Source organism: Hesperophylax consimilis, chromosome 5, assembly GCF_061612785.1.
Source record: "Hesperophylax consimilis isolate HC1 chromosome 5, BYU_Hcon_1.0, whole genome shotgun sequence".
In the NCBI taxonomy this organism is placed as follows: Eukaryota; Metazoa; Arthropoda; class Insecta; order Trichoptera; family Limnephilidae; genus Hesperophylax; species Hesperophylax consimilis.
The window spans coordinates 9,911,549-9,933,697 of NC_142840.1; the positions used below are offsets into that span (position 1 = coordinate 9,911,549).

General features: G+C 34.1%; 2 protein-coding genes across 2 annotated transcripts in view; both read right to left on the minus strand.

The window, feature by feature from the left end:
• Window positions 1-22,149, minus strand: part of LOC149423502 (fatty acid hydroxylase domain-containing protein 2-like) — a 589,487-nt gene that overhangs the window by 66,494 nt on the left and 500,844 nt on the right. The gene's annotated exons all lie outside the window — the stretch shown is intronic.
• On the minus strand, window positions 3,905-5,464 carry LOC149423505 (uncharacterized). Its single transcript, XM_089631985.1, has one exon. The coding sequence runs from the start codon at window positions 5,161-5,163 to the stop codon at window positions 4,525-4,527; it is 639 nt and encodes a 212-aa protein (XP_089488111.1). The 5' UTR covers window positions 5,164-5,464; the 3' UTR covers window positions 3,905-4,524.

The following is a 22,149-nucleotide window of genomic DNA, read 5'->3' on the forward strand; positions in this document are numbered from 1 at the left end:
AAACGTCAACATTTCATAGACAATTCACCTATTACTATTTCCGGCAGCGATATCATCCCAAAAACAACAGTCAAACTTCTCGGTGTCAATTAAGATTCAGACTTTTCGTTTAAAAGTCAAATAAATAGGACTGTAAGCCCCGGTTTTTTTCACCCAAGACAACTCAAGTCTGTCCGAAGAAACCTTCCTACAGAAGCAACAAAACTACTTGTCAACTCTTACGTAGTCTCACGTCTCGATTACTGCAACAGCATTTATGCCAGCCTTCCAAAATATCAAATTGACAAACTTCAATCAGTGTTTAATGCAGCAGCACGGCTCATAACCGGGGTTTCAAAATATTCGCACATTTCAGAACACCTTCGTAACCTTCACTGGCTCAAGTGCCCTGAAAGAATCCAGTACAAACTGTGCTGGATGGTGTTTAAATCCATCAATGAAATGGCCCCACCCTACATCTCTGAACTATGCGTCCCGGAAAACACTGGTCTGAGGCAGTCAACGCTTAGATCAGCAACATCATCAGCTGTAGGCAGACTGATAGAACCTAAGCGCAAGCCAAATACTAAGTTTGGTGATCGCGCTTTCGGAGTATCTGGGCCGAAGGCTTGGAATAAACTCCCTCCGGAACTAAGATCCATAACAAGTCCAACAGAATTCAGGTCTAAACTGAAAACTTACCTTTTTAAGCTGTCGTACCCTTAAATTAAATATACCATTCCTAAGAGAAAGTCCAGTTATATTCAATTTTTCAATAAAGTCCTAAATCCTGTATCTAAATTTCGCCAATAAACAATTAGATAATGTTAATTAAGTGTTAATCTCAAGTGACCTACCAGGTAAGTATTGTACTGTAAATTTTCTCCATAAATAGTTAAGTAATAACATAGATCACTGTAGAAATGTATTATAAGTTTGTACAGCGCCCTTGAGGTGATTTTGCACAAAAACGGCGCTATACAAGTTATCCAATTTTTTTTTTTTAAACTTCCGATTTAGTTGTCCGGGTTAAGTCTTCCCCAAAGGAAAAACTTAACCCTTCCACTCACTTTTCCACAAATGATCAGCTAGTCAATCAACACTATGTAAGTGCATTATATAAGTAAAATAAATACAAAACAATACAAGAACAACAACACGTCAAATCACCAGATATCAAATGGGAAAAAAAAAAAAATTCACCGTCTCCAGATATTTTCATATCAGAGGGTTCGGCTCGGTAGAACTTCTAACAGGGCCTATAAATCCTACTGATCCCTCAACATAAATATTTAAAAAATCTTTTGTTATCCTACATGTATTCAAAATGACCGACTTTTGCATCTTTATATATAAATTTTTTGATAGATCTAATACGCCTAAATTTTTAATTAGAGAGCTAGGTATAATGCCAGTAGCCGAAATAACGAATGGTAATATTTTTATAGTCTGAGAATGCCAAATTCTTTTTATTTCATTTCCTAAATCTGTGTATTTTCTTATTTTTTCACTAACAGATTTTTGAATATTACAGGAATTTGGAATAGCAACATCAATGATATAAGTTATTTTTTTAATTTTGTCATGTAAAACTATATCGGGTCTATTATGACTAATCGCTCGGTCTGTTAGTATAGTTTTATCATAATATATTTTATAAAATTCGTTTTCTAAAAATGAATTTGGTTCGTATTCATAATATGGTACTACATTACGGCAGTCAATCAAGTTATGTTTAATTACCAAATTTTGGTGAATTATTTTTAAAACTTGATTGTGCCTAAATGTATACTCGGACGGTGCTAATATAGAACATCCCGATATAATATGTTCGATAGTTTCCGGAAAAGCCAAACATATTATTATTATTATTATGGTGTTTTAGCGCCATTTTCGGTTTCATTGCAGATGACATCCGCGACAACATCTCGCACTACCTTTTGAGAGCATCCGACAACAAGTGGACGCTTTTCTGTCCGCCGGAGCACAGATTCCCAGCCAAAAACAACATTAATCATGTCCTTCGATGCAAGAGCGGTGAACGGACTAAACCTACCTACCTGGATACATGTTACCTGCCATATAGGGTGACCGGAGTTTCTGACTAACTAGACACCTGCAAATATCAAGCATCTAAACCTGAAATATCACCACTCTAACTTACCCATATAATACAACCTAGGTATTCAAAATACTATCACAAAAGCAGGATTGTGATCCTCATTGACAAGAATACTAATGAGGAATGCTTGGTTGCCGGCCATTTTTTTCTGATATATTTTTTCGTTCGGCTTTTACTATTGAGGTTCATCAAGTGCCCGTCAATTCCAAATAACAGATAAAATAAATTGACAGATGATTTAGAAAGGTGGTGTTGAAGAACCTGAAGAATATATGCGTTTGAAAACAATAGAATATAAACGGAAGAAATACACAGTCGGAGGAGATGAGGATTTCAGCGGGAAGGCAGGTGTAACCCGCTGACAGGTTCAAGTAAACACTGCACGAGGCACCTCACCGATCCAAAAGGTGTCAGATAAAATAGAGGAGCCTCATCAAGAAGGGATCATAGCTGTAATGGTCCATAGCCCAGACTTGGACATATTCCTTCTCCTTTAGGTATCGTTGGATGGTATTCCCATATCCGTAATAAGATTATTAAAGATGGAAGCCTTGTCATCCCACTTGCAACAAACAATGATGGGATTCCACTCGGACATATTCCTTCTCTTTTGGGTGTAGTTGTATTTTTTTTTTGTGTTTCTTTATTCATAAAAATTTGAATGATTACAGTTTTTTGTTTCTAGAGCCACCATACTAGGCACATGCCCTTATTATGGCAGCCATATTTCATTTTATTTAAGATTGTTAGGATATACAGAAATAAGAGAGAAAAAAAAGATATAAAAATAAGAAGAAAACATATGAATAGAATGGAATAAAAGAGCAGTTAATTTAATTTAATGACACGAGACATTCTTTGCAATAGTTACTTCCCTTTACCAATGGCCGATTCTGAATATTTTTTATATAAAGATGTTCAGTTTCCTATTTTCTGGTATCTGGTATGGTGTTCTCATTTCCATAATAAGGTTACTACAGCTGGAAACCTTTTTATCCTACTGGCAACAAACAATCACGGAATTCCACTTGGCCATACTTGTTCGCCAGCAGGAAATGGTGGATGGCGATCTCATATCCGTAGCAAAAAGCCTGGTCATCATTTCTTTGAAATCTATGTTATCTCATGTATACCACTTGATCATAGTCCTTCGCAAACTGGGTATACCGGTCGATAGTTTTTTTTCCCCTATATCCAGCCAGATTATTATAACAAAAAATATTGTTATTCCACCGTTAATGTATCCTTACGGATTTCCACTTGGTCACAGGTAGGTATAGGTCTCGCAAGTTAAGTTGGCTTCATCACAGTACTCACACAGATGCAAAACTTACATACAGCGTGTTTCGATTTAAGATTGAAAAAAAAAACAATTGATGATTATTTCACAATTGAGAACTCTAAGCCAAAGCGTGTTGAAGTCGGTCACATAAAACTTATTTTGTTTTACGACATCGTTATTGAAATATTGAAGTTTATCATTTTTTTTTCTAAACTATTGTGATAATTTTCAGGATTGAATTCAAATGGGTAGGTATTCTTAAAAAAGACAATGGTATTGCTAACAATTCTTAGTCATTTATGTAAGAATGCTGTACATAACAAACTTCCATCGATAATGACCCTAATTCACGGAAATTACGGCAATTGGAATTTATACCTAATTGTTTTTCGGGGAATAATTATTATTCTGACCAGAAATATTTATTTTACAAAGCATGTTTAATGTTAATTTGATATATTTCCTAGAAGTTTAATTAACCCACATTTCCAAAATTTTATCGTTTCCTAGAATATTTATTTATCTATTTTAACGAAGGGATGGTTTCTTTATGTCTTTGAAAGAATCGCAAAGATGTGATTTTTTTTACAGGGTCATTTCGGAAAACATCAATAATTGCATTCAGAGTGAATGAGTGGTTTCTTCAGTGAGATCATAAGTAGGAGATTCTTTCCATACCATTTTTTAGAGAACATTTATAATTGTATAATTAGAATGTACACATTTATAAACCAATATATTTATGACATATGAGTTCCCAATGTTTATATGACTAGATATTTAATTTTAAATAAAGTACTATAATTTTTAGAATTTCTTAAGTAGTAGATTTTACACATTTATAAACCAAGTATATGACAAATGATTTTTTTTTTCAAGCTCGTTTTGGAGAACATTAATTTGTTAGTTGTTTCTTTATTTATTTTGTTTTGCGCCCAGAGGGCTTTTACATAAATAATAAAGGCAGTACATATTAACATGATAAAATACTTTAACATGAGAAAAAAATAGTATAAATAAAGTTATGATGGAGATAAAAAGTATATAAATGAAATGAAAATATAAGCAACAAAATTTTTAAGAACAGTGAGATAATATCAATAATTTACGATAAAAACTATCCCACTGGACCTTTAGCACATTAGTCAGAATCATCTAAAAGTTCACCTATACCACTTATTTCCCCACTGATTGAAGATCCCAAAGATGATCCAACGGAGGTATCTTCATCTGATTCCCCAAGATGTATTGTGAATTCATCAGTGTAAGTATCGATCTTGGGTTCTAATTTTTCGTATTTATCCTCTTGTTCCTTGACCTTTCTAAAAATGTCTTTGAATGTCTGGGCATTAATTGCGACAACTTCTTCTCCAAGTAAAGTCTGGACGGAATCCATCGTAAAAGTAACATTCCTGACAGCTACGCGTCCTTTTATTATTCCCCAACAGAGTTCGATTGGGTTCAGCTCCGGGTGGTATGGTGGCAGACGCAATACTGAGTGACCATGCTTTTCCAGCAATTGGTCCAGAATGTATTTCTTGACTCGTATCTTGTGGAGCTTAATAATATCATACAATATTGGTATTGTGTTTTTAATCGGATACGGTATTCCATGCTTTTCCAACCAGGTCAGCATAACTCCTTTTCTTGAACTTGATGTCGGGATCCTTTCGCATTCTTCATTGTGGTATGACGCATTGTCTATAACAAGCACAGATTTTGGTTCCAGATTTGGCAAAACCTTTTCCGTGATCCATTTTCTGTAATTGGCAGAATTCATAGCACCATGGTAGTCGCCAGTCCTCTGATCAGATTTAAATGTTAACAGTGCGTTGGGTACAAAACCATTTTCACTGCATGCATGAAGTATTATTAGACGTTTGCCTTTAGACACAGGAACTTTAGCTCCTTTATTGGAGTTGTCAGTCCACGCACGCGGTGTTGTATGTGTACTATGAATGTATGTTTCATCAGAATACACAATTGGACGTCCGTCATTCCTATATTCTTCTAATTTAGTGAGATATGTGGTACGTTTAAGTCGGATATCATTTTTTTCAATAAGCAACTTTCGGTTTGTTTCTGTTTTTCTCCATCAAAAACCCAAATTGTGAACAACTTTCCTTAACGTAGTTATACACCCTGCGTAGTCGATGTCCCCTTTCAGAACTCTATGAATCTTTTTCATCGTTGGCAAAGACTTATGAACTAAATGAAAATCATACACACATCTTCTAATAACTTCCTTATCGAAATCATCTACATCTGATTTGGTTGATAGTCTGCGTCGTTTCTTCCCTGGTGTGCTGAAGGTTGGTCGTTGAGTTGACGATGATGACGGTTGTGTTTCTGCTTCCTTTGCCACTCCAGTTACGATACGTCGAATACTAGTCTGCGATACTCCAGTTGCCTTAGACGTCAAATCATATAAGTCAGTCATGCTTAAAAATTGACCACCGTTTTTTATATTATGCATAAAATAATTAAACACGCGGAATAAAATTTCACGACTTTGTCCATTCAGTGATTTGCCACGTCCCGTTTTGTAACAGGACTCCATGATGTCGTAATAAATATTCACTTGCACACTTTAAAAACACTCTGTAAATCTACTAATTCGAATTAAAAATGATGAAAACTATTTATTATTTCAAATTCAAAAATTGATAATTATTTCACTTGCGATATGTAGGTGCACGTATGTTTAAATCAAATTACGAACTGAATGAATAGGACACCCCGTAAGTATACCCCGTAACGGTATTGTTAAAACTTGCCTCTCTTCTAACTAGTTACAATAAGTGAGCGTAAGCAAGACAGAGAGCCTTATCGCGTTAGTGGGCGGCGCTTGACGTTCACACAGATAGACCAATACATCAATTCTAAGCATTTTTATTGCTTCCTTCTTTCGTTGCGTTACCTATACTCCTTCGCTAGTGAGAATTTGTGGATGCATAACCATCCAGATCATAAAATTAAGAAGACTGGTCATCCCAGCAGTAATACATACAACCATGGATACACTTAAGGAATTTCACTTGGCCATACTCCTTCGCTAGCGGGAACTGGATACCGGAGGATGGTGTTCCCTTGTCAGCCAGATTGCGAATGGTTGGTTGAATGATTGAAAAAGCGGAAATCCAGCCTCGATAATTGCCCTGCTGCGGAATGTGTTACAGATTCACGTCACACATAATCCGAAAATGCACTTATAGTCAATTATAAAATTATTTGCGACTTTTGACTGAATGTCTCCTGGGATCGGCCATGGGACATCTGGGTCGATGGTAATGGTGATGGTGATGGTGTCTGGAATATTCACAGATTAAGTAACGGAATCCAAACACATTATTCAATATAAACATCACGTATCTGAGAGAGATTATCTCTGAAGCACACAGATCACGGAATGCTAATATTTGTAAACATCCTCCCACATTTTCACAATATATATTTTTTGATTTTTCGAAGAAAACTTCTTCGGAAAGGTTTTCACTTTGTGATGGCATTATTTATTTTAGTAAAAACACAAATAACTTTGTTTACATCACTTTATTTGTTCACAATCAACATGTTTCTTCCCCATTCTTACCCCTCCCCCTCCCTTCTGCCCTTTCCGCCCATATTTTTTTTATTTTTTTTTATTTATTTATTTGTTTGTTACAAAAATATTACAGCATAGATTTTGACTGTCCAACTAGGAAGGTGTCCCGTTCTAGGACAGTCAAATTGACAGTGAATATACTTAATGGTGAAATCACCGATACAATTTATTTTGAGAGATTACAAGAGTGAAAGCGAGGATACATGTAGCCTTTATATTACTATATTTTAATACATAATAAAATAAACAGTAAAATAAAATGAAAATAATAGAAATAAAATAAAAATAAAAGAGAATAAAATAAAAATAAAAATTTGAATTTGTAATAAAAATTTAAATTTGTAAACAGAAGAAATAAATCAGGCGCTTGTATCACATAATTATCATACAATATTTTTTAACATGTTATTTTTTAAAGTTTTTACGTATTTTAATAAAATGAAAATAATAGAAATAAAATTAAAATAAAAGAAAATAAAATAAAAATTTTAATTTAAATTTGAATTCAGGAAAGGGTGGATGTCATTGAACGATGGAGACCTGTATATAGCTAGGATACATAAAGTCTTATTTATGTTAATTTTAAAGCAATTACACTGATGTATGTCTATTTCTTGAACAAGAGAATTTAATGTGATATCGATATAAACTACCACTCCGCTATTTTGATTAATATGTGTTGTTGTGTGATATTCATTATAGCCTGAAATTTGTTTGGTGATATAAGAATCACTTAATCTGCATTCAGTGAAAATTATTACATGGAACTTTACCACAGATTTTATTTCATCCATAAATAAAATAAAGTCGTCCAAATTATCCATAGTTCTAATATTCTGATGAACAATATTAATTTTATTAGATCCCCAGTCGAATTGCATAATTTTATAATTATCTTCACAGATTATTTCAGTAGTCGGCATTGTGATACTATCGATTTCATCATGTTGGTTATATATCATTAGAATTTATATTTATATTACTCTTTGTTTGTGATAAGTGAGTTAAAATAAAGTAAACAGTTGCAATGCTTTTTGAAATGTATAAATATGTAGTTAGAAAGGAGCCTGAGAATTTGCAGTAAATTTCTTTCCAAGTCGAGATAATTATATAAAGTATTGACAGTGAACCTTGGGTAAGAACAGATGCAATTTTTTTTTTTTGCTGTTGGTGGTTATGTGGTTACATGGCGAGAGTATGCAAAACATGAGTATAAAATACTATTAACGAAATGATCTACATTTTCCTTAAAGAATAATAAGAATAATAAGAAGGCTAGAATTTGGACCAAGTAAGGTAATTGCCAATTGGTAAGTATTGTAAGGATATTTGAAAGTGAGATAAGCAACTATTACAATAATTATGCTGATACATAAGAAGACTATTAGAGAAAATAAGAGTATATTATTTTGAGTATGTGAATTGTTAATAATATGACTCATGCAAAAGCATGCATGGAAAGTAATATTTACAGAATAATCTACTTTTATCTTAAGGAATGTTAAAAAATCGTGAGTTAGGTATGTAATAAGATTTGCAATTATTATAATAATTTTGCTGGTACAAAAAAAAGCTACTAAAGAAGGTAAGAATGCATTATTTTTACACAAATATTTTTTTTTTTGCATTATTTTGTATATTTTGGGTATATGAATTGTTAATAGCGGTAAAAGCTGGCAAGGAAAATATTATTTACGGAATGACATATTTTTATCTTAGACGGCATTAAGAAACTTGAGTTTTTGCCAAAGGAGGAAACATATAATAGGAATAGTAAATAGTGAAGATTAGCAATTATTATAACAATTGTGCTGATGGAAGAAAACACTACTAAAGGGAGTTGAAATCCATTATTTTGAGTATTTACATTATTTTTGTGGTGAGATTCATATAAAAACTTGCGATGCAAATAATATCAATAATATTAACTGAATGATTATCGTTTTGCAGCACAGTAAAGGTTAATGTTGGGATACCATTTATCATCAGTCATAGTAGTTGACATTTTTCTCGATCAAGATCAAGGACATTTTTTATCGTAATAATTTTGGAGGTATCAGTTTGTCTTAGTAGAATACGCCCAGAAGTCGTCCAAGAGTGTTTAAAGTTATTTTCTCTAGCAAATTTTTTAGTTTGAGAGAGTAGAAATTTTCTTTTTTGTGTTAGGTGTTCAGACACATAAATCCGGTTGGCTTCTTGCGATAGTCCCAAGTCCGCTTTATTTAGTTTATTTGTGCCGGTGGTAGCGGATTTTTTATATGCTTTGATTTTGTTTAAGAAGTCATCACGAGATGTAATATTGTTGAACGTCACTGGGATTCTTCTCGGACAGTTTCGGTCCTAGCCTGTATATTTTTGTAATTTCAGATTGCAAGGGTGTAGTGGTATCTCCGTAATTAATAATCTTTGATATTTTTTTTAGGGTTTCAATATTATTTTCGGTGTTAGATTCTGGAATACCTCTTATATCGATATTGCATATTTGGGCTAGGTACTCCAGCCTGTCAATTTTGTCTTCTTGTTGGGAGATAGTGTTTTGTAGGGCAGAATTTTGCGTATTTACTTCGATCATATCAGTATTGACTTGTTTCTGTGATCTTTCGATCTCGATTATACGCTTTTCCAATTCATCGTGTTGTTCCGATATAAATTTAATTGAATTTATGATTTCTTTGTTTTGCGATATGATTGATTCATATTTTTGGGTATATGAGTCAAATTTTTTTTCCACAAATTCCATTATAGCTGTTTTAAAATTGGACAGTTCTTCAATAAATAGTTCAGAGGTGAGAAGACCTTGGTTTGCGCTATCTATATTTGAGTTTTGGAATTTGTCAGTGCCGCTTGACTGACTGTTTGCAGATTTTGATGGTTGTATTGTCTGCTTGGCATGTTTGACGATAGATGGCTCTTGATCATTTGATATCTCACATAACAAGGTTTTAGTTTTGTTATTTTTTAAACTTTTAAGGCACTTTTTGCATTTCCACTGTATATTTCTAGCTGCACGGCGTGAGGTTTCCACATACTCAGCGCAAGTAAGATGGTAGGTGTTTTCACAAATAGCACAAGATATGAAATCAGCTGGAGTGTCAATGTTTTTATCACAAGCGATGCACTGTGTATTCATGGTGAATTTAATATAAAAATTGATTTCACGATTGATAATATTGATTATATGATGTTAGTAGTGATAGTTTCACGTAAGTTTGTAGAAATATGGCACTTTTGTGTTTTATAGAGGCTGGCTCGTTTCAGAATAGTTTGACAGTTTGTGTCAGTTTTTTGTGAAGACCAAAACACTGAAAATAACGCCACTTCACGAGATAAAAAGCACTGGTTAGATGCGCGGTCTTTGATTAAGGATATTTGAGTAATTTAAGCTTAGTTCACTATTGATTTTTGTGGTTTTTTTATTAATTTAACGCAGACATAAAAATACGTCAACACTAGACTCTGTAGGTAGGTTGAATTATCATTATAGGTATTGTAGGTTGAATTAATTATTATTATGTAATGTATATTTAATTTTTAAGTTTAGTATACGTTTGATCCTGAAGAAGTGAACATTGTTCACGAAACACGTTGATTGTGTACAAATAAAGTGATGTAAACAAAGTTATTTGTCTTTTTACTATTTTTTTTTTTTAAATGGTCCATCTAGAACGTTTCATTATTATTTATAAAAATAGGAGGTAGGTACTTACCAAACATGTGACATTGTATTTTTCTAGTATAGACAAATAGAAAACATTGAACCTTAAAATTAAGTAGGGAAATACGTTTTCCAAAGATCATCTCCCTTACCTCGCAGCTTCAGTTGTATGATTCTTGACACAAGTTCCAATTTAAGTAGGTAATTCCGTTTTCCAAAGATCATCTCCCTTACCTCGCAGCTTCAGTTGTATGATTCTTGACACAAGTTCCAATTTAAGTAGGTAATTCCGTTTTCCAAAGATCATCTCCCTTACCTCGCGGCTTCAGTTGTATGATTCTTGACACAAGTTCCAATTTAAGTAGGTAATTACGTTTTCCAAAGATCATCTCCCTTACCTCGCGGCTTCAGTTGTATGATTCTTGACACAAGTTCCAATTTAAGTAGGTAATTACGTTTTCCAAAGATCATCTCCCTTACCTCGCGGCTTCAGTTGTATGATTCTTGACACAAGTTCCAATTTAAGTAGGTAATTACGTTTTCCAAAGATCATCTCCCTTACCTCGCAGCTTCAGTTGTATGATTCTTGACACAAGTTCCAATTTAAGTAGGTAATTACGTTTACCAAAGATCATCTCCCTTACCCCGCGGCTTCAGTTGTATGATTCTTGACACAAGTTCCAATTTAAGTAGGTAATTACGTTTTCCAAAGATCATCTCCCTTACCTCGCGGCTTCAGTTGTATGATTCTTGACACAAGTTCCAATTTAAGTAGGTAATTACGTTTTCCAAAGATCATCTCCCTTACTTCGCGGCTTCAGTTGTATGATTCTTGACATAAGTTCCAATTTAAGTAGGTAATTCCGTTTTCCAAAGATCATCTCCCTTACCTCGCAGCTTCAGTTGTATGATTCTTGACACAAGTTCCAAATGAAGTAGGTAAATGTATTGATTTGCCGTACCGATCATCCAGATTTCTTCTTAATGAAAGTATGTGGGTACTCCGTTACAATGCGTTTTTATTTAGGTAGGTAGTACAAGTATTGATACAAGTGAACAACAAAAGAACTTGATATTGAAAAGAAGACGAGTTACAATAGACATGCCTTTTTATACGCCTCGGTCATGCTGTCTCACTCAGACATACGTTCCATGATTATCCTAATAATAATTATGTTCCGTAATCATGTTAATTCGGGAGTGGACTGCTGCTTATATTGATTTCTGTGTCCTTGGTCGAAGGCGCTCTTTCCAGTTTCGCAACGTTGAAGCCACGGGTTCACTGGAGCTGGAAGGAAAAAGAGAGTAACCCGTTAGATCGTCATCCGAAAAAAAGTCAGAGACATCGTTCTCATCGAACGATAGCCTCTTCGTCTCAGACCCACGGATTAAAATACTAGGGTTCTTTTCCCATGATACACACAGTTTTCTGAATTTGGTTTTTTGAATGAGGCAAGGAGTGTGTGCCAAGACCGAGTTGTTTGGCGGTCCGTCCTCTCTGCCTACCCCTGCGGGGAAACGGCGTGATGGTTAGTTAGTTAGTTAGTTAGTTAGAGTTTATCATTCAATTTAACTTCTGTAATTTACCGTGTTATAGGTATGAAAAAAAATCACTGTGTATCTTTAAATGCAACTCAGGCATTTGTCGAGAGATTTTTATTCTATTATAAACAAGTTGTGTTTTATTAAATAATTTCACGTTTCTCCCTTATTTATAACTGATCAATAATATTAGCGCGCTCCCTCTAACAATCGTATTTACGTATCTCCCTTTCAAACCATATATTTTTATTTTTGAACGCTTACTATAGAGCCATAAAATTAACATAAAATCGAAATATTTTTATTCTTAATTGGATATTAAATTACCCAAAATATACCAATATCCTTGTTTCATTGAAATAAAACCTTTTTTGATGCCTAGGTGGGTACTTGTGAAAGTGCAATAATATGAGATGTAAAAAAAACATATTGAACAAGAGCAGTTACCATTATTAAATAAATCTTCAAATTTAGGAAACGGCAACTAACCCACTTTCCTACATCCGTTGAACTGAATACTGGCAGATAGAGTCTTTGTTGATGACAATGCATTTTATCAGCTTAACTCAATTTATTTGGAAGTTTATTGAGCAGTTTATTCCGGCTTTACAAGATAACTTAGAGCAAGAAGTCTAATTCTGTGACAGTTTTTTCCAGGGTTCAGTACATTCACAAAATTCCGACGGATGATTTTATTGAACTCTTTTAATTTGATGCTGGTACCTAGTACCTCGTACCACATATTCAGAACAATAAAAAGTCAATAAGTATGTAAAAATAATAATAAAATGATACTTGATGCAAGTTTGTAAATAAATGGCGTGGCGGTCCTTTGAGACAGTACCAAATGATGTTGAGAAGGGAGGGATGTGAGGAGATGCGAGGAGAGATGCGCCACCAACCGCAAGACACAATAGTGTTAATACGACATGAGAGCTTTGTCCTGGCATGCGGGTGGCAATTCTGCTTTCGAAGGTTCTTCTCCGGTCAGACGTCGTTTTCCGACCGCAGTACAATATCGTCAAAAGAATCCACATTGATTCCCCGCTATTTGAAGGGAATGAAGACGCAAGTGTCACTTACATATTTTTACTCTAAATTAGTATCTATTCCAGTTCAGTTCAGTTCAGTGCTGATAAATCAGCGTTTATTTGAAAATATATATTTATTTGTATATTTAGTACGATACAATATTTGATATCTAGAATGATTATCAAAAGTTGGTGAATTATTGCTATTTCTGAAGTTTTCGAGCACAAAATTCAACAGAATTTGGTTGATTGTATGTTTACACATATAAAATTTGTAATGCAGTCATTAGTTTTATTCCCAAAAAATATTTATTTTATTTTGAACTAGTGGGCCCGGTCTGAGGTTGTTACAGACCGCCCTTCTATATAGACCTCATTTTATTTAGACCGCTTTGTATCTGTTGTCGGATATGATATTTTATGCATTTGACGTACATGGAATAAATGCGAAAGTCACAGCCATCGTAGATATTTGACGTATCATTTTATATCGATCATTTCAGCAAATCGTGATTATTGTTTAGTACGATAGAAAATAAGTAAAAATGCGACCTGTACCGTCTTATATTTTATACTTTTAACATTTCTTTGACAGTGTGATAGATTGCCGTGCGAATACGAACCATCGAAAACACCTTCGATGTACATTTTCTATTCATCTCATATTCAAGCATAATAAATAAATAAAATGTAAATTCTAAAGTTTAAAATTAAATTAATGAATTTTAATTTATTGTAGTGCGATTTGGTGAATATATAAAGCTTACACAACTTAAAAATTAATTACGACCCTTCTTATAAAAATCCGTCAAATTGCATCAAAAAATATTGAGGGGGCGGTGTGGAGAAGTTATAATTTGTGATTGTATGTATTTTTGGATGTAAAACTGAAAAAAAAATAGATCTCGACAACAACGCCACCTATCGGGTCAAAAACTATCAAATGTTTCAAACAGGATATTATAGTTAAACCAACCATACATATTCACATAATTTCATTGAATTCGGTTGAGCGGTTCCGGAGATTGGCGTGTACGAACACAGTGACACGTAATGTTTATATATTAAGATTAGATCTCGACAACAACGCCACCTATCGGGTCCAAAACTATCAAATGTTTCAAACAGGATATTATAGTTAAACCAACCATACATATTCACATAATTTCATTGAATTCGGTTGAGCGGTTCCGGAGATTGGCGTGTACGAACACAGTGACACGTAATGTTAATATATTAAGATTAGATCTCGACAACAACGCCACCTATCGGGTCCAAAACTATCAAATGTTTCAAACAGGATATTATAGTTAAACCAACCATACATATTCACATAATTTCATTGAATTCGGTTGAGCGGTTCCGGAGATTGGCGTGTACGAACACAGTGACACGTAATGTTTATATATTAAGATTAGATCTCGACAACAACGCCACCTATCGGGTCCAAAACTATCAAATGTTTCAAACAGGATATTATAGTTAAACCAACCATACATATTCACATAATTTCATTGAATTCGGTTGAGCGGTTCCGGAGATTGGCGTGTACGAACACAGTGACACGTAATGTTAATATATTAAGATTAGATCTCGACAACAACGCCACCTATCGGGTCCAAAACTATCAAATGTTTCAAACAGGATATTATAGTTAAACCAACCATACATATTCACATAATTTCATTGAATTCGGTTGAGCGGTTCCGGAGATTGGCGTGTACGAACACAGTGACACGTAATGTTTATATATTAAGATTAGATTTCGACAACAACGCCACCTATCGGGTCCAAAACTATCAAATGTTTCAAACAGGATATTATAGTTAAACCAACCATACATATTCACATAATTTCATTGAATTCGGTTGAGCGGTTCCGGAGATTGGCGTGTACGAACACAGTGACACGTAATGTTTATATATTAAGATTAGATCTCGACAACAACGCCACCTATCGGGTCCAAAACTATCAAATGTTTCAAACAGGATATTATAGTTAAACCAACCATACATATTCACATAATTTCATTGAATTCGGTTGAGCGGTTCCGGAGATTGGCGTGTACGAACACAGTGACACGTAATGTTTATATATTAAGATTAGATCTCGACAACAACGCCACCTATCGGGTCCAAAACTATCAAATGTTTCAAACAGGATATTATAGTTAAACCAACCATACATATTCACATAATTTCATTGAATTCGGTTGAGCGGTTCCGGAGATTGGCGTGTACGAACACAGTGACACGTAATGTTTATATATTAAGATTAGATCTCGACAACAACGCCACCTATCGGGTCCAAAACTATCAAATGTTTCAAACAGGATATTATAGTTAAACCAACCATGCATATTCACATAATTTCATTGAATTCGGTTGAGCGGTTCCGGAGATTGGCGTGTACGAACACAGTGACACGTAATGTTTATATATTAAGATGTAGTAGGTTAAGTATTAGTTATATTTAGGTGGTTTTGTATATATTTCACCTGATTGTTTCAATTTTCAAACTCAGATTTTTCAGGAAACTTTTTTTCGCAGATTTTCACTCAGCAGTAACCGTAAAATCCAAGAACACCAGCCAAAGATTTATAAATTAAGTACCAGTATATCTGTGAACGGGGCTTTGTAATTGCATTATTTTTGGCACTTATAACTTATAACCCTTTTCTTCCCTGCAACTATTAGTACAACCCTGCAAATCCTCACGCAACCCAATTTATGGGCACTTAAGCCGCGCAGCGACGATTCCAAAAGACAAAGACAATATTTCCCCAGTGCGGTAAAAGTTATTAGTTTAAATGACAAAACTCCTGTTGCAAAGCGGCCCCAATGCCCCCGATACGAAACACAAAGCTTTGCCTTCGGGATTGAAGATACCTATACCTACCTACCACCAACCTTCTTATACAAAACTTTGGCTGTTCACGTGTTGGTTAATTCACGGAACGACGAGGTACACTCTCGATTATATTTTAAAACTCTCAATGGCAATATATGTAATGATTGCAATTATGACATTATTTACGACAAATTTAAATTGTGGCGTAGCAACCGCCCAGGGGGGCACGTGTCCTGAAGTGAGTGTACTGTAATTCTAGATGATAAAAAACTCTATATTTTTTATTCCTCGTTAAATAATCATATGTTTATTATTTTTATATTTAGAACTGGGAGGCCCTGAGGGCATGTGTCGCCTTTGGTAATGCATATGGTAATGCATAATGCCTTAGATTCATGCCCTTGTTTTTGTTTTTTATTGCACCGGTACTACAATATTACTGCGCTTTTCTGAAATTTCTTCTTTTTGTATTGCACTAAAATACAATATTTATGTACTTTTCTGAAACTTTTTCTAAATATTGCATAATGTGCTCTTCTGAAACTTCGTCTTTTTTTAAATACTATATTATTACTATTTTCGGTCTAAAGCTTCCTGTAAAAATATCATATTTTATGTCATTTTTGGTTTTATTTTAATCACTGTTTATTTTTAATTTTTAATAACCTCATTTTGTACCATTTATCTGCAAGGAAAATATAATCCTCAATTTCATGTTTTATTATAAAATCAAATACATGTGATAATAATTAACATAATATCCACATACAGGATTTGCCTTTATGTGATTTTTTGGTAATAACATCATTGTATCTTTAACAGTTCCAATAACATGTAAACAAAACAAATGTACACGTATAATGCGTTATGTAAACTCAAGGAATGCGAGAACCAACCCATAAAGGCTAAAGTCAATTCCAAGTGGTCATCATCTCTATGAGACATTGAAAACAAGAATTATAATGCCTTCCACTACTCTGTCAAAATATTTACATAAACGGCATAAAATACTTTGTAACTTATTTCATTTTAAACCATCACGACAACACAAAATATTTTCAGCATTTGCACGTAAGATAATATCATTTATTTTAGAAGAACATAAATTCTGTGTGGTTATGATATTGATCCAACTGGCACCAAGTGACCTGTTTGAAGGTCAAATCTGAGATTTCATGATTGTAACTTACGAATCATTTAAAAAACTATTATATTTACGCTGTAGTTACATCATTAATTCGTATTTTTTTAAAACTGCCCCACGCCAATTTTAATCATAAACACACTTTTTTTCTAATAATTAAAGTATGTTTTTTTTATAGCGATGAATATCAAACTATGCTTTATGTTTATTACTAAAAAAAACCCGCGTCCTTTATAGTAAACATTTCAATATGGCAGATTGGCGCCAAAGTAAGCGTGGCTTCACCATTTCCCGCCAACAACGCTTACGCGCCAAAACAACGCCCTAAACAACAAATTTAAAGCATCGAATATCCTATAAAATTATGAAATCTTGTACTATCGAATTGTTACCGAAGAATCGTATTTTTGTTAAATTATTCTTAATATTCAACAATTTTCAAGAAAACCAAAGGTTTTCCTAACGAACTTTCACGATAAACCAAGTCCGTTGTCGTCCTTGAAAAGATTCCCGCCTAATGTGCGGAGATCGCTAGATGTCTCTACCGTTCACTCTTCCATGGTTATAGGAGATCAAATATTATAGAAGCTTTCATCGTGAGCTTTTTCAACTGTCATACACATTTGAAAGATCTATACATTACACAATGAAATTTCGAAAAACGCAGTTAACTATTAAAAATAGTGATCTTTTTAACTAAACTAATTTTCTTCAGAGTTTAAAAAAAAATTATGCCATCAACAATCTAAGAATTTGCTTGCATCTATTTGCGAATAGAGCTTGGTGTAGTTTTATCCAAAGTATTGATTGGAATGTAGATCTCAGCTGTTATCCTGTTTTCCTTCAGTTGTTCCAAAAAGGACAAAATGAGGTTCTTAGTAAAAAAAATGTTAAAATCTACGTTGCTTTCTTTAAAGCAATTTAATATGAAATATCCATTTTTATTTGGATGCAGCATATTTTATTTAGAATTGCACAGTAGTATGTGTCTTTGATTCATGAAGATATTGGGTCTAGTTTCCCAATAACTTGATACGAGATCATAAAAACTAAACTTTTAAGTCGGAGTTGCCGCATCATCAAGGATGGTAAAATTATCTATATATTGATCTATATTGTTGTTTAACTTTTTACATTAATGAGTTTATTAAGAAGTGAGTTAAATTTTACTAAGAAATATTACGTCTTTCCATTAAGGTGATTGACCGCTTATAAACATTCTTTATATTATAAAATATATTATATTATAAAAAAATAAAGAGTCGAAGAGAGAATAAAACTGCTTTTTTAGTTCAAAATCTGAACCTTATGAACCAATTTACGGTTATGATTTTATTGTATAATTTGGAAAATTAAGTTATTTAACATATTATCGAATAACATTTCAATATTTGTCCCTAAGCTTCGCAAAATAAAATAAAACACTTTTTTTGAGATGTATTTTACTTGCATAAATCAAAACAGGCGGCTGGTTTTAAGCCGGGAATTAAATCTTATCGCCATCTACGAAAGGAGTATTGTTGTTAGCGGCCCGATTCCAAATGTTACACGACGTGGTGCATCGTCCTGAAGACTTACCCCGCTTACCCGCAACGTATTCTAAGCTTTAAGTGCCTCTTTCCTTCATTCCTTTTACAGCTGATGATGTTATAGTTCTATGTCCGATGACTGTCTTAAATTTAATGAATAGCACCAAACATACATAGGAAGGTATAAATTATGTTGCCGTTCTCAAAAAAAAATAAAGACTTACACTTCGTTGTAATTAAAAACATATTTTTTTTATTTAAATTAAAACACTGTTACAATAATAATCATAATTCAAATACATAAAAATGGTGAATTTTTTTTTTTATGTATTTCTACGCCAATGAAGAGAACTAGATATTGAGTTTGGCGCAGGAGTTACATAATATAATATGTACAAATAACATAATAGAGTGTGAGTACCTGGACGCTGTTGATGGACGCGGTGGACTCTCTCGCTGCAGCAGCTGGTCCAGTTTCTTCACCACCTAGGATTCTTGCTGCAGAGTCTCCATCTTCTATCTTCGTCGAACGTCACAGCGGTGCTGCCAAGGTCTGGCATATGTGAGAGGATAGTGTGTCAGCGCTTTATTAGCAGCAGACACATACCTGGACGCATGACGAACGTCGTGCTGGCACTGTTGGTGGACGCGGTGGACTCTTTCGCTGCAGCAGCTGGTCCAGTTTCTTTACTACCTAGGATTCGTGCTGCAGAGTCTCCATCTTCAACTGTAAAGCGCCCCTGAGGTGATAACTCACAAAAGCGGCGCTATACAAATTATCCAATAAATAATAATAATACTATATGTAAATACGGTTTGAAATGAAATTACTGCGTCTTGTTAATGATGTTACGGGTATTCAGTTCTTAAAAAGAATTACTGCGTCTTGTTAATGATGTTACGGGTATTCAGTTCTTAAAAAGAATTACTGCGTCTTGTTAATGATGTTACGGGTATTCAGTTCTTAAAAAGAATTACTGCGTCTTGTTAATGATGTTACGGGTATTCAGTTCTTAAAAAGAATTACTGCGTCTTGTTAATGATGTTACGGGTATTCAGTTCTTAAAAAGAATTACTGCGTCTTGTTAATGATGTTACGGGTATTCAGTTCTTAAAAAGAATTACTGCGTCTTATTAATGATGTTACGGGTATTCAGTTCTTAAAAAGAATTACTGCGTCTTGTTAATGATGTTACGGGTATTCAGTTCTTAAAAAGATTTTTTTTTTCTGGAATGATACAAGATCTGTTTTTTTCTATTTCTTCGAGAAGACTATTAAAATATTTTTTATCTATATGTAAATATAACTATTGTGCACATTTTAGAAAATAAAGGAATTTGGCTAATTTGGAATATTGGTTTCCGTTAATTTTTATGTTCGTAAAAGGTTTTTGATTTGGGGTCTATTTTTCTTTGTTAACTGCCGACTTGTTTTTAAAGTGTTCTTTCTCCGAAAAGGGGAACCACACGCTTCTTGAATTAGTTTTCTGCCCTTTTCTGTGATCATATTGCAAAGTGATTCATGTGACATGTGCTTTGTGGCTATCCACAGTGATCAGAGTATGGAACTAACACTAAGCAAAATCAGGAACTTTGTAAAAGTATCCGTAAAAACAAATGTTTTAAGAGCTCGTTAACCAATTTTCAATTCATAGTTACGTTAGTACATGGTGGTAACTTTCAAACGTTTTTTCATGGTTATACTTTTCAAACACGTTTGGATTCCTGAGACAGCAGGTATATTTCACTGTTCATGGCTATGTATTATATACTTGAGGTGATTTTACACAAAAATCGACGCTATACAAATCATAAAAATATTATTATTAACAACTTAAGGCAAACAGATTGTATCCAATAGCTCATCGGTAAATAACGTAATAAACTTTGTTTATAAATCATCATCAATGTTATGCAATATATATAACATTATGCATAAATAGATAATAGAGTCGACAGGAAAAAGCTATGGAAGGTGTTGTCCAAGTATGGAGTGAATGCGAATCTGACTCAGGCAATTGCGTCTCTATATGAGGGAAGCGTTGCATGTGTTAGGGTGAACGGTGGTTTTACGGGGTGGTTTGATATCACAAAAGGTGTTAAACAAGGCTGCGTAATGTCACCGTGGTTATTCAATCTATACATGGATAATTGTATGCAAGAATTGAAAGATGTGGGATTGGGCGCGAATTTGAGTAATCTGAAAGTATGTTGCCTGTTGTATGCTGATGATGCGGTGCTGATTGCTAATAGTATGGATGATCTGCAGTCTCTCGTGTCTAGGATGAACGAAGTATGCGTGAAGAATGAGTTAATGATGAATGTAAGTAAGTCTAAAGTAATGGTGTTTGAAAGAGAAAGTACAAAAACAGTGTGCAATATAGTTGTGAATGAGGAATACTTGGAGCAGGTGGATGAATTTGTGTATTTAGGAAGCATGTTTACGAGAGATGGGAAGGCTGACAGAGATATTGAAAGAAGAGTAAATGCAGGTAACTCCATTAATGGAGGACTGAACGCAGTTGGCGCTAACAAAAAATTGTCCAAAGAAGCGAAGTTAGCAGTCCACAATGAAGTGCTGGTACCTACCCTGATGTATGGAAGTGAGGCATGGAACTGGCAAAGAAAGGATGAAAGTAGATTGAATGCTGTTGAAATGAGATCCCTGAGGCGTATGTGTGGTAAAACCATGTATGATCGTGTGAGAAATGTGGATATCCGCAAAGAGTGCAAGGCTGATGTAAGCGTAATGAGTAAGATCAAGAAAGGGACGCTTAGATGGTTTGGGCATTTAGAGCGAATGAGCGAAGAAAGGAGTGTAAGGAGAATATACGATGCAAATGTGAATGGTAGCAGAAGTCGGGGACGCCCGAGGAAGACATGGCACGACCAAGTGAATCAGATACTTGAGTCGGGCCATGTCAAGAGTCAGAACAATAGAGGAGTATGTATGAGACGATGTATGAATGTGAATGAGGCAAAGAGTGTGTGCCAAGACCGAGTTGTTTGGCGGTCCGTCCTCTCTGCCTACCCCTGCGGGGAAACGGCGTGATGGTTAGTTAGTTAGTTAGTTAGTTAGATAATATACAGGGCCATGCTTACACGGCAGGTCACTTTAGTGTTCTTTCTGCTGTTTATTAGAGAACTTTATTTTCATTTTTGCATGCAGAAAACATGTTATTATTCAGCTACCAGTAAATGTATTTATTTTATTCAGTATATTACACACATTATATACATTTGAAAATATTTCGTCAGTTTAACTAGGAGAGAATCCTGTTTTAGGACTGGCAAAATTTAAATAAACTGACATGTATTTTATACAACTAAAGATAAAAAAGATAAGAAAAGAAAACGAAAGAAAGAATTTAAAAAAATATGTTTTTACTTATAAATTAATATGTATATACT

Coding starts and splice junctions, on each gene's coding strand:
- LOC149423505 (XM_089631985.1), bottom strand. CDS start 5,163: ATGAATTCTGCCAATTACAGAAAATGGATCACGGAAAAGGTTTTGCCA.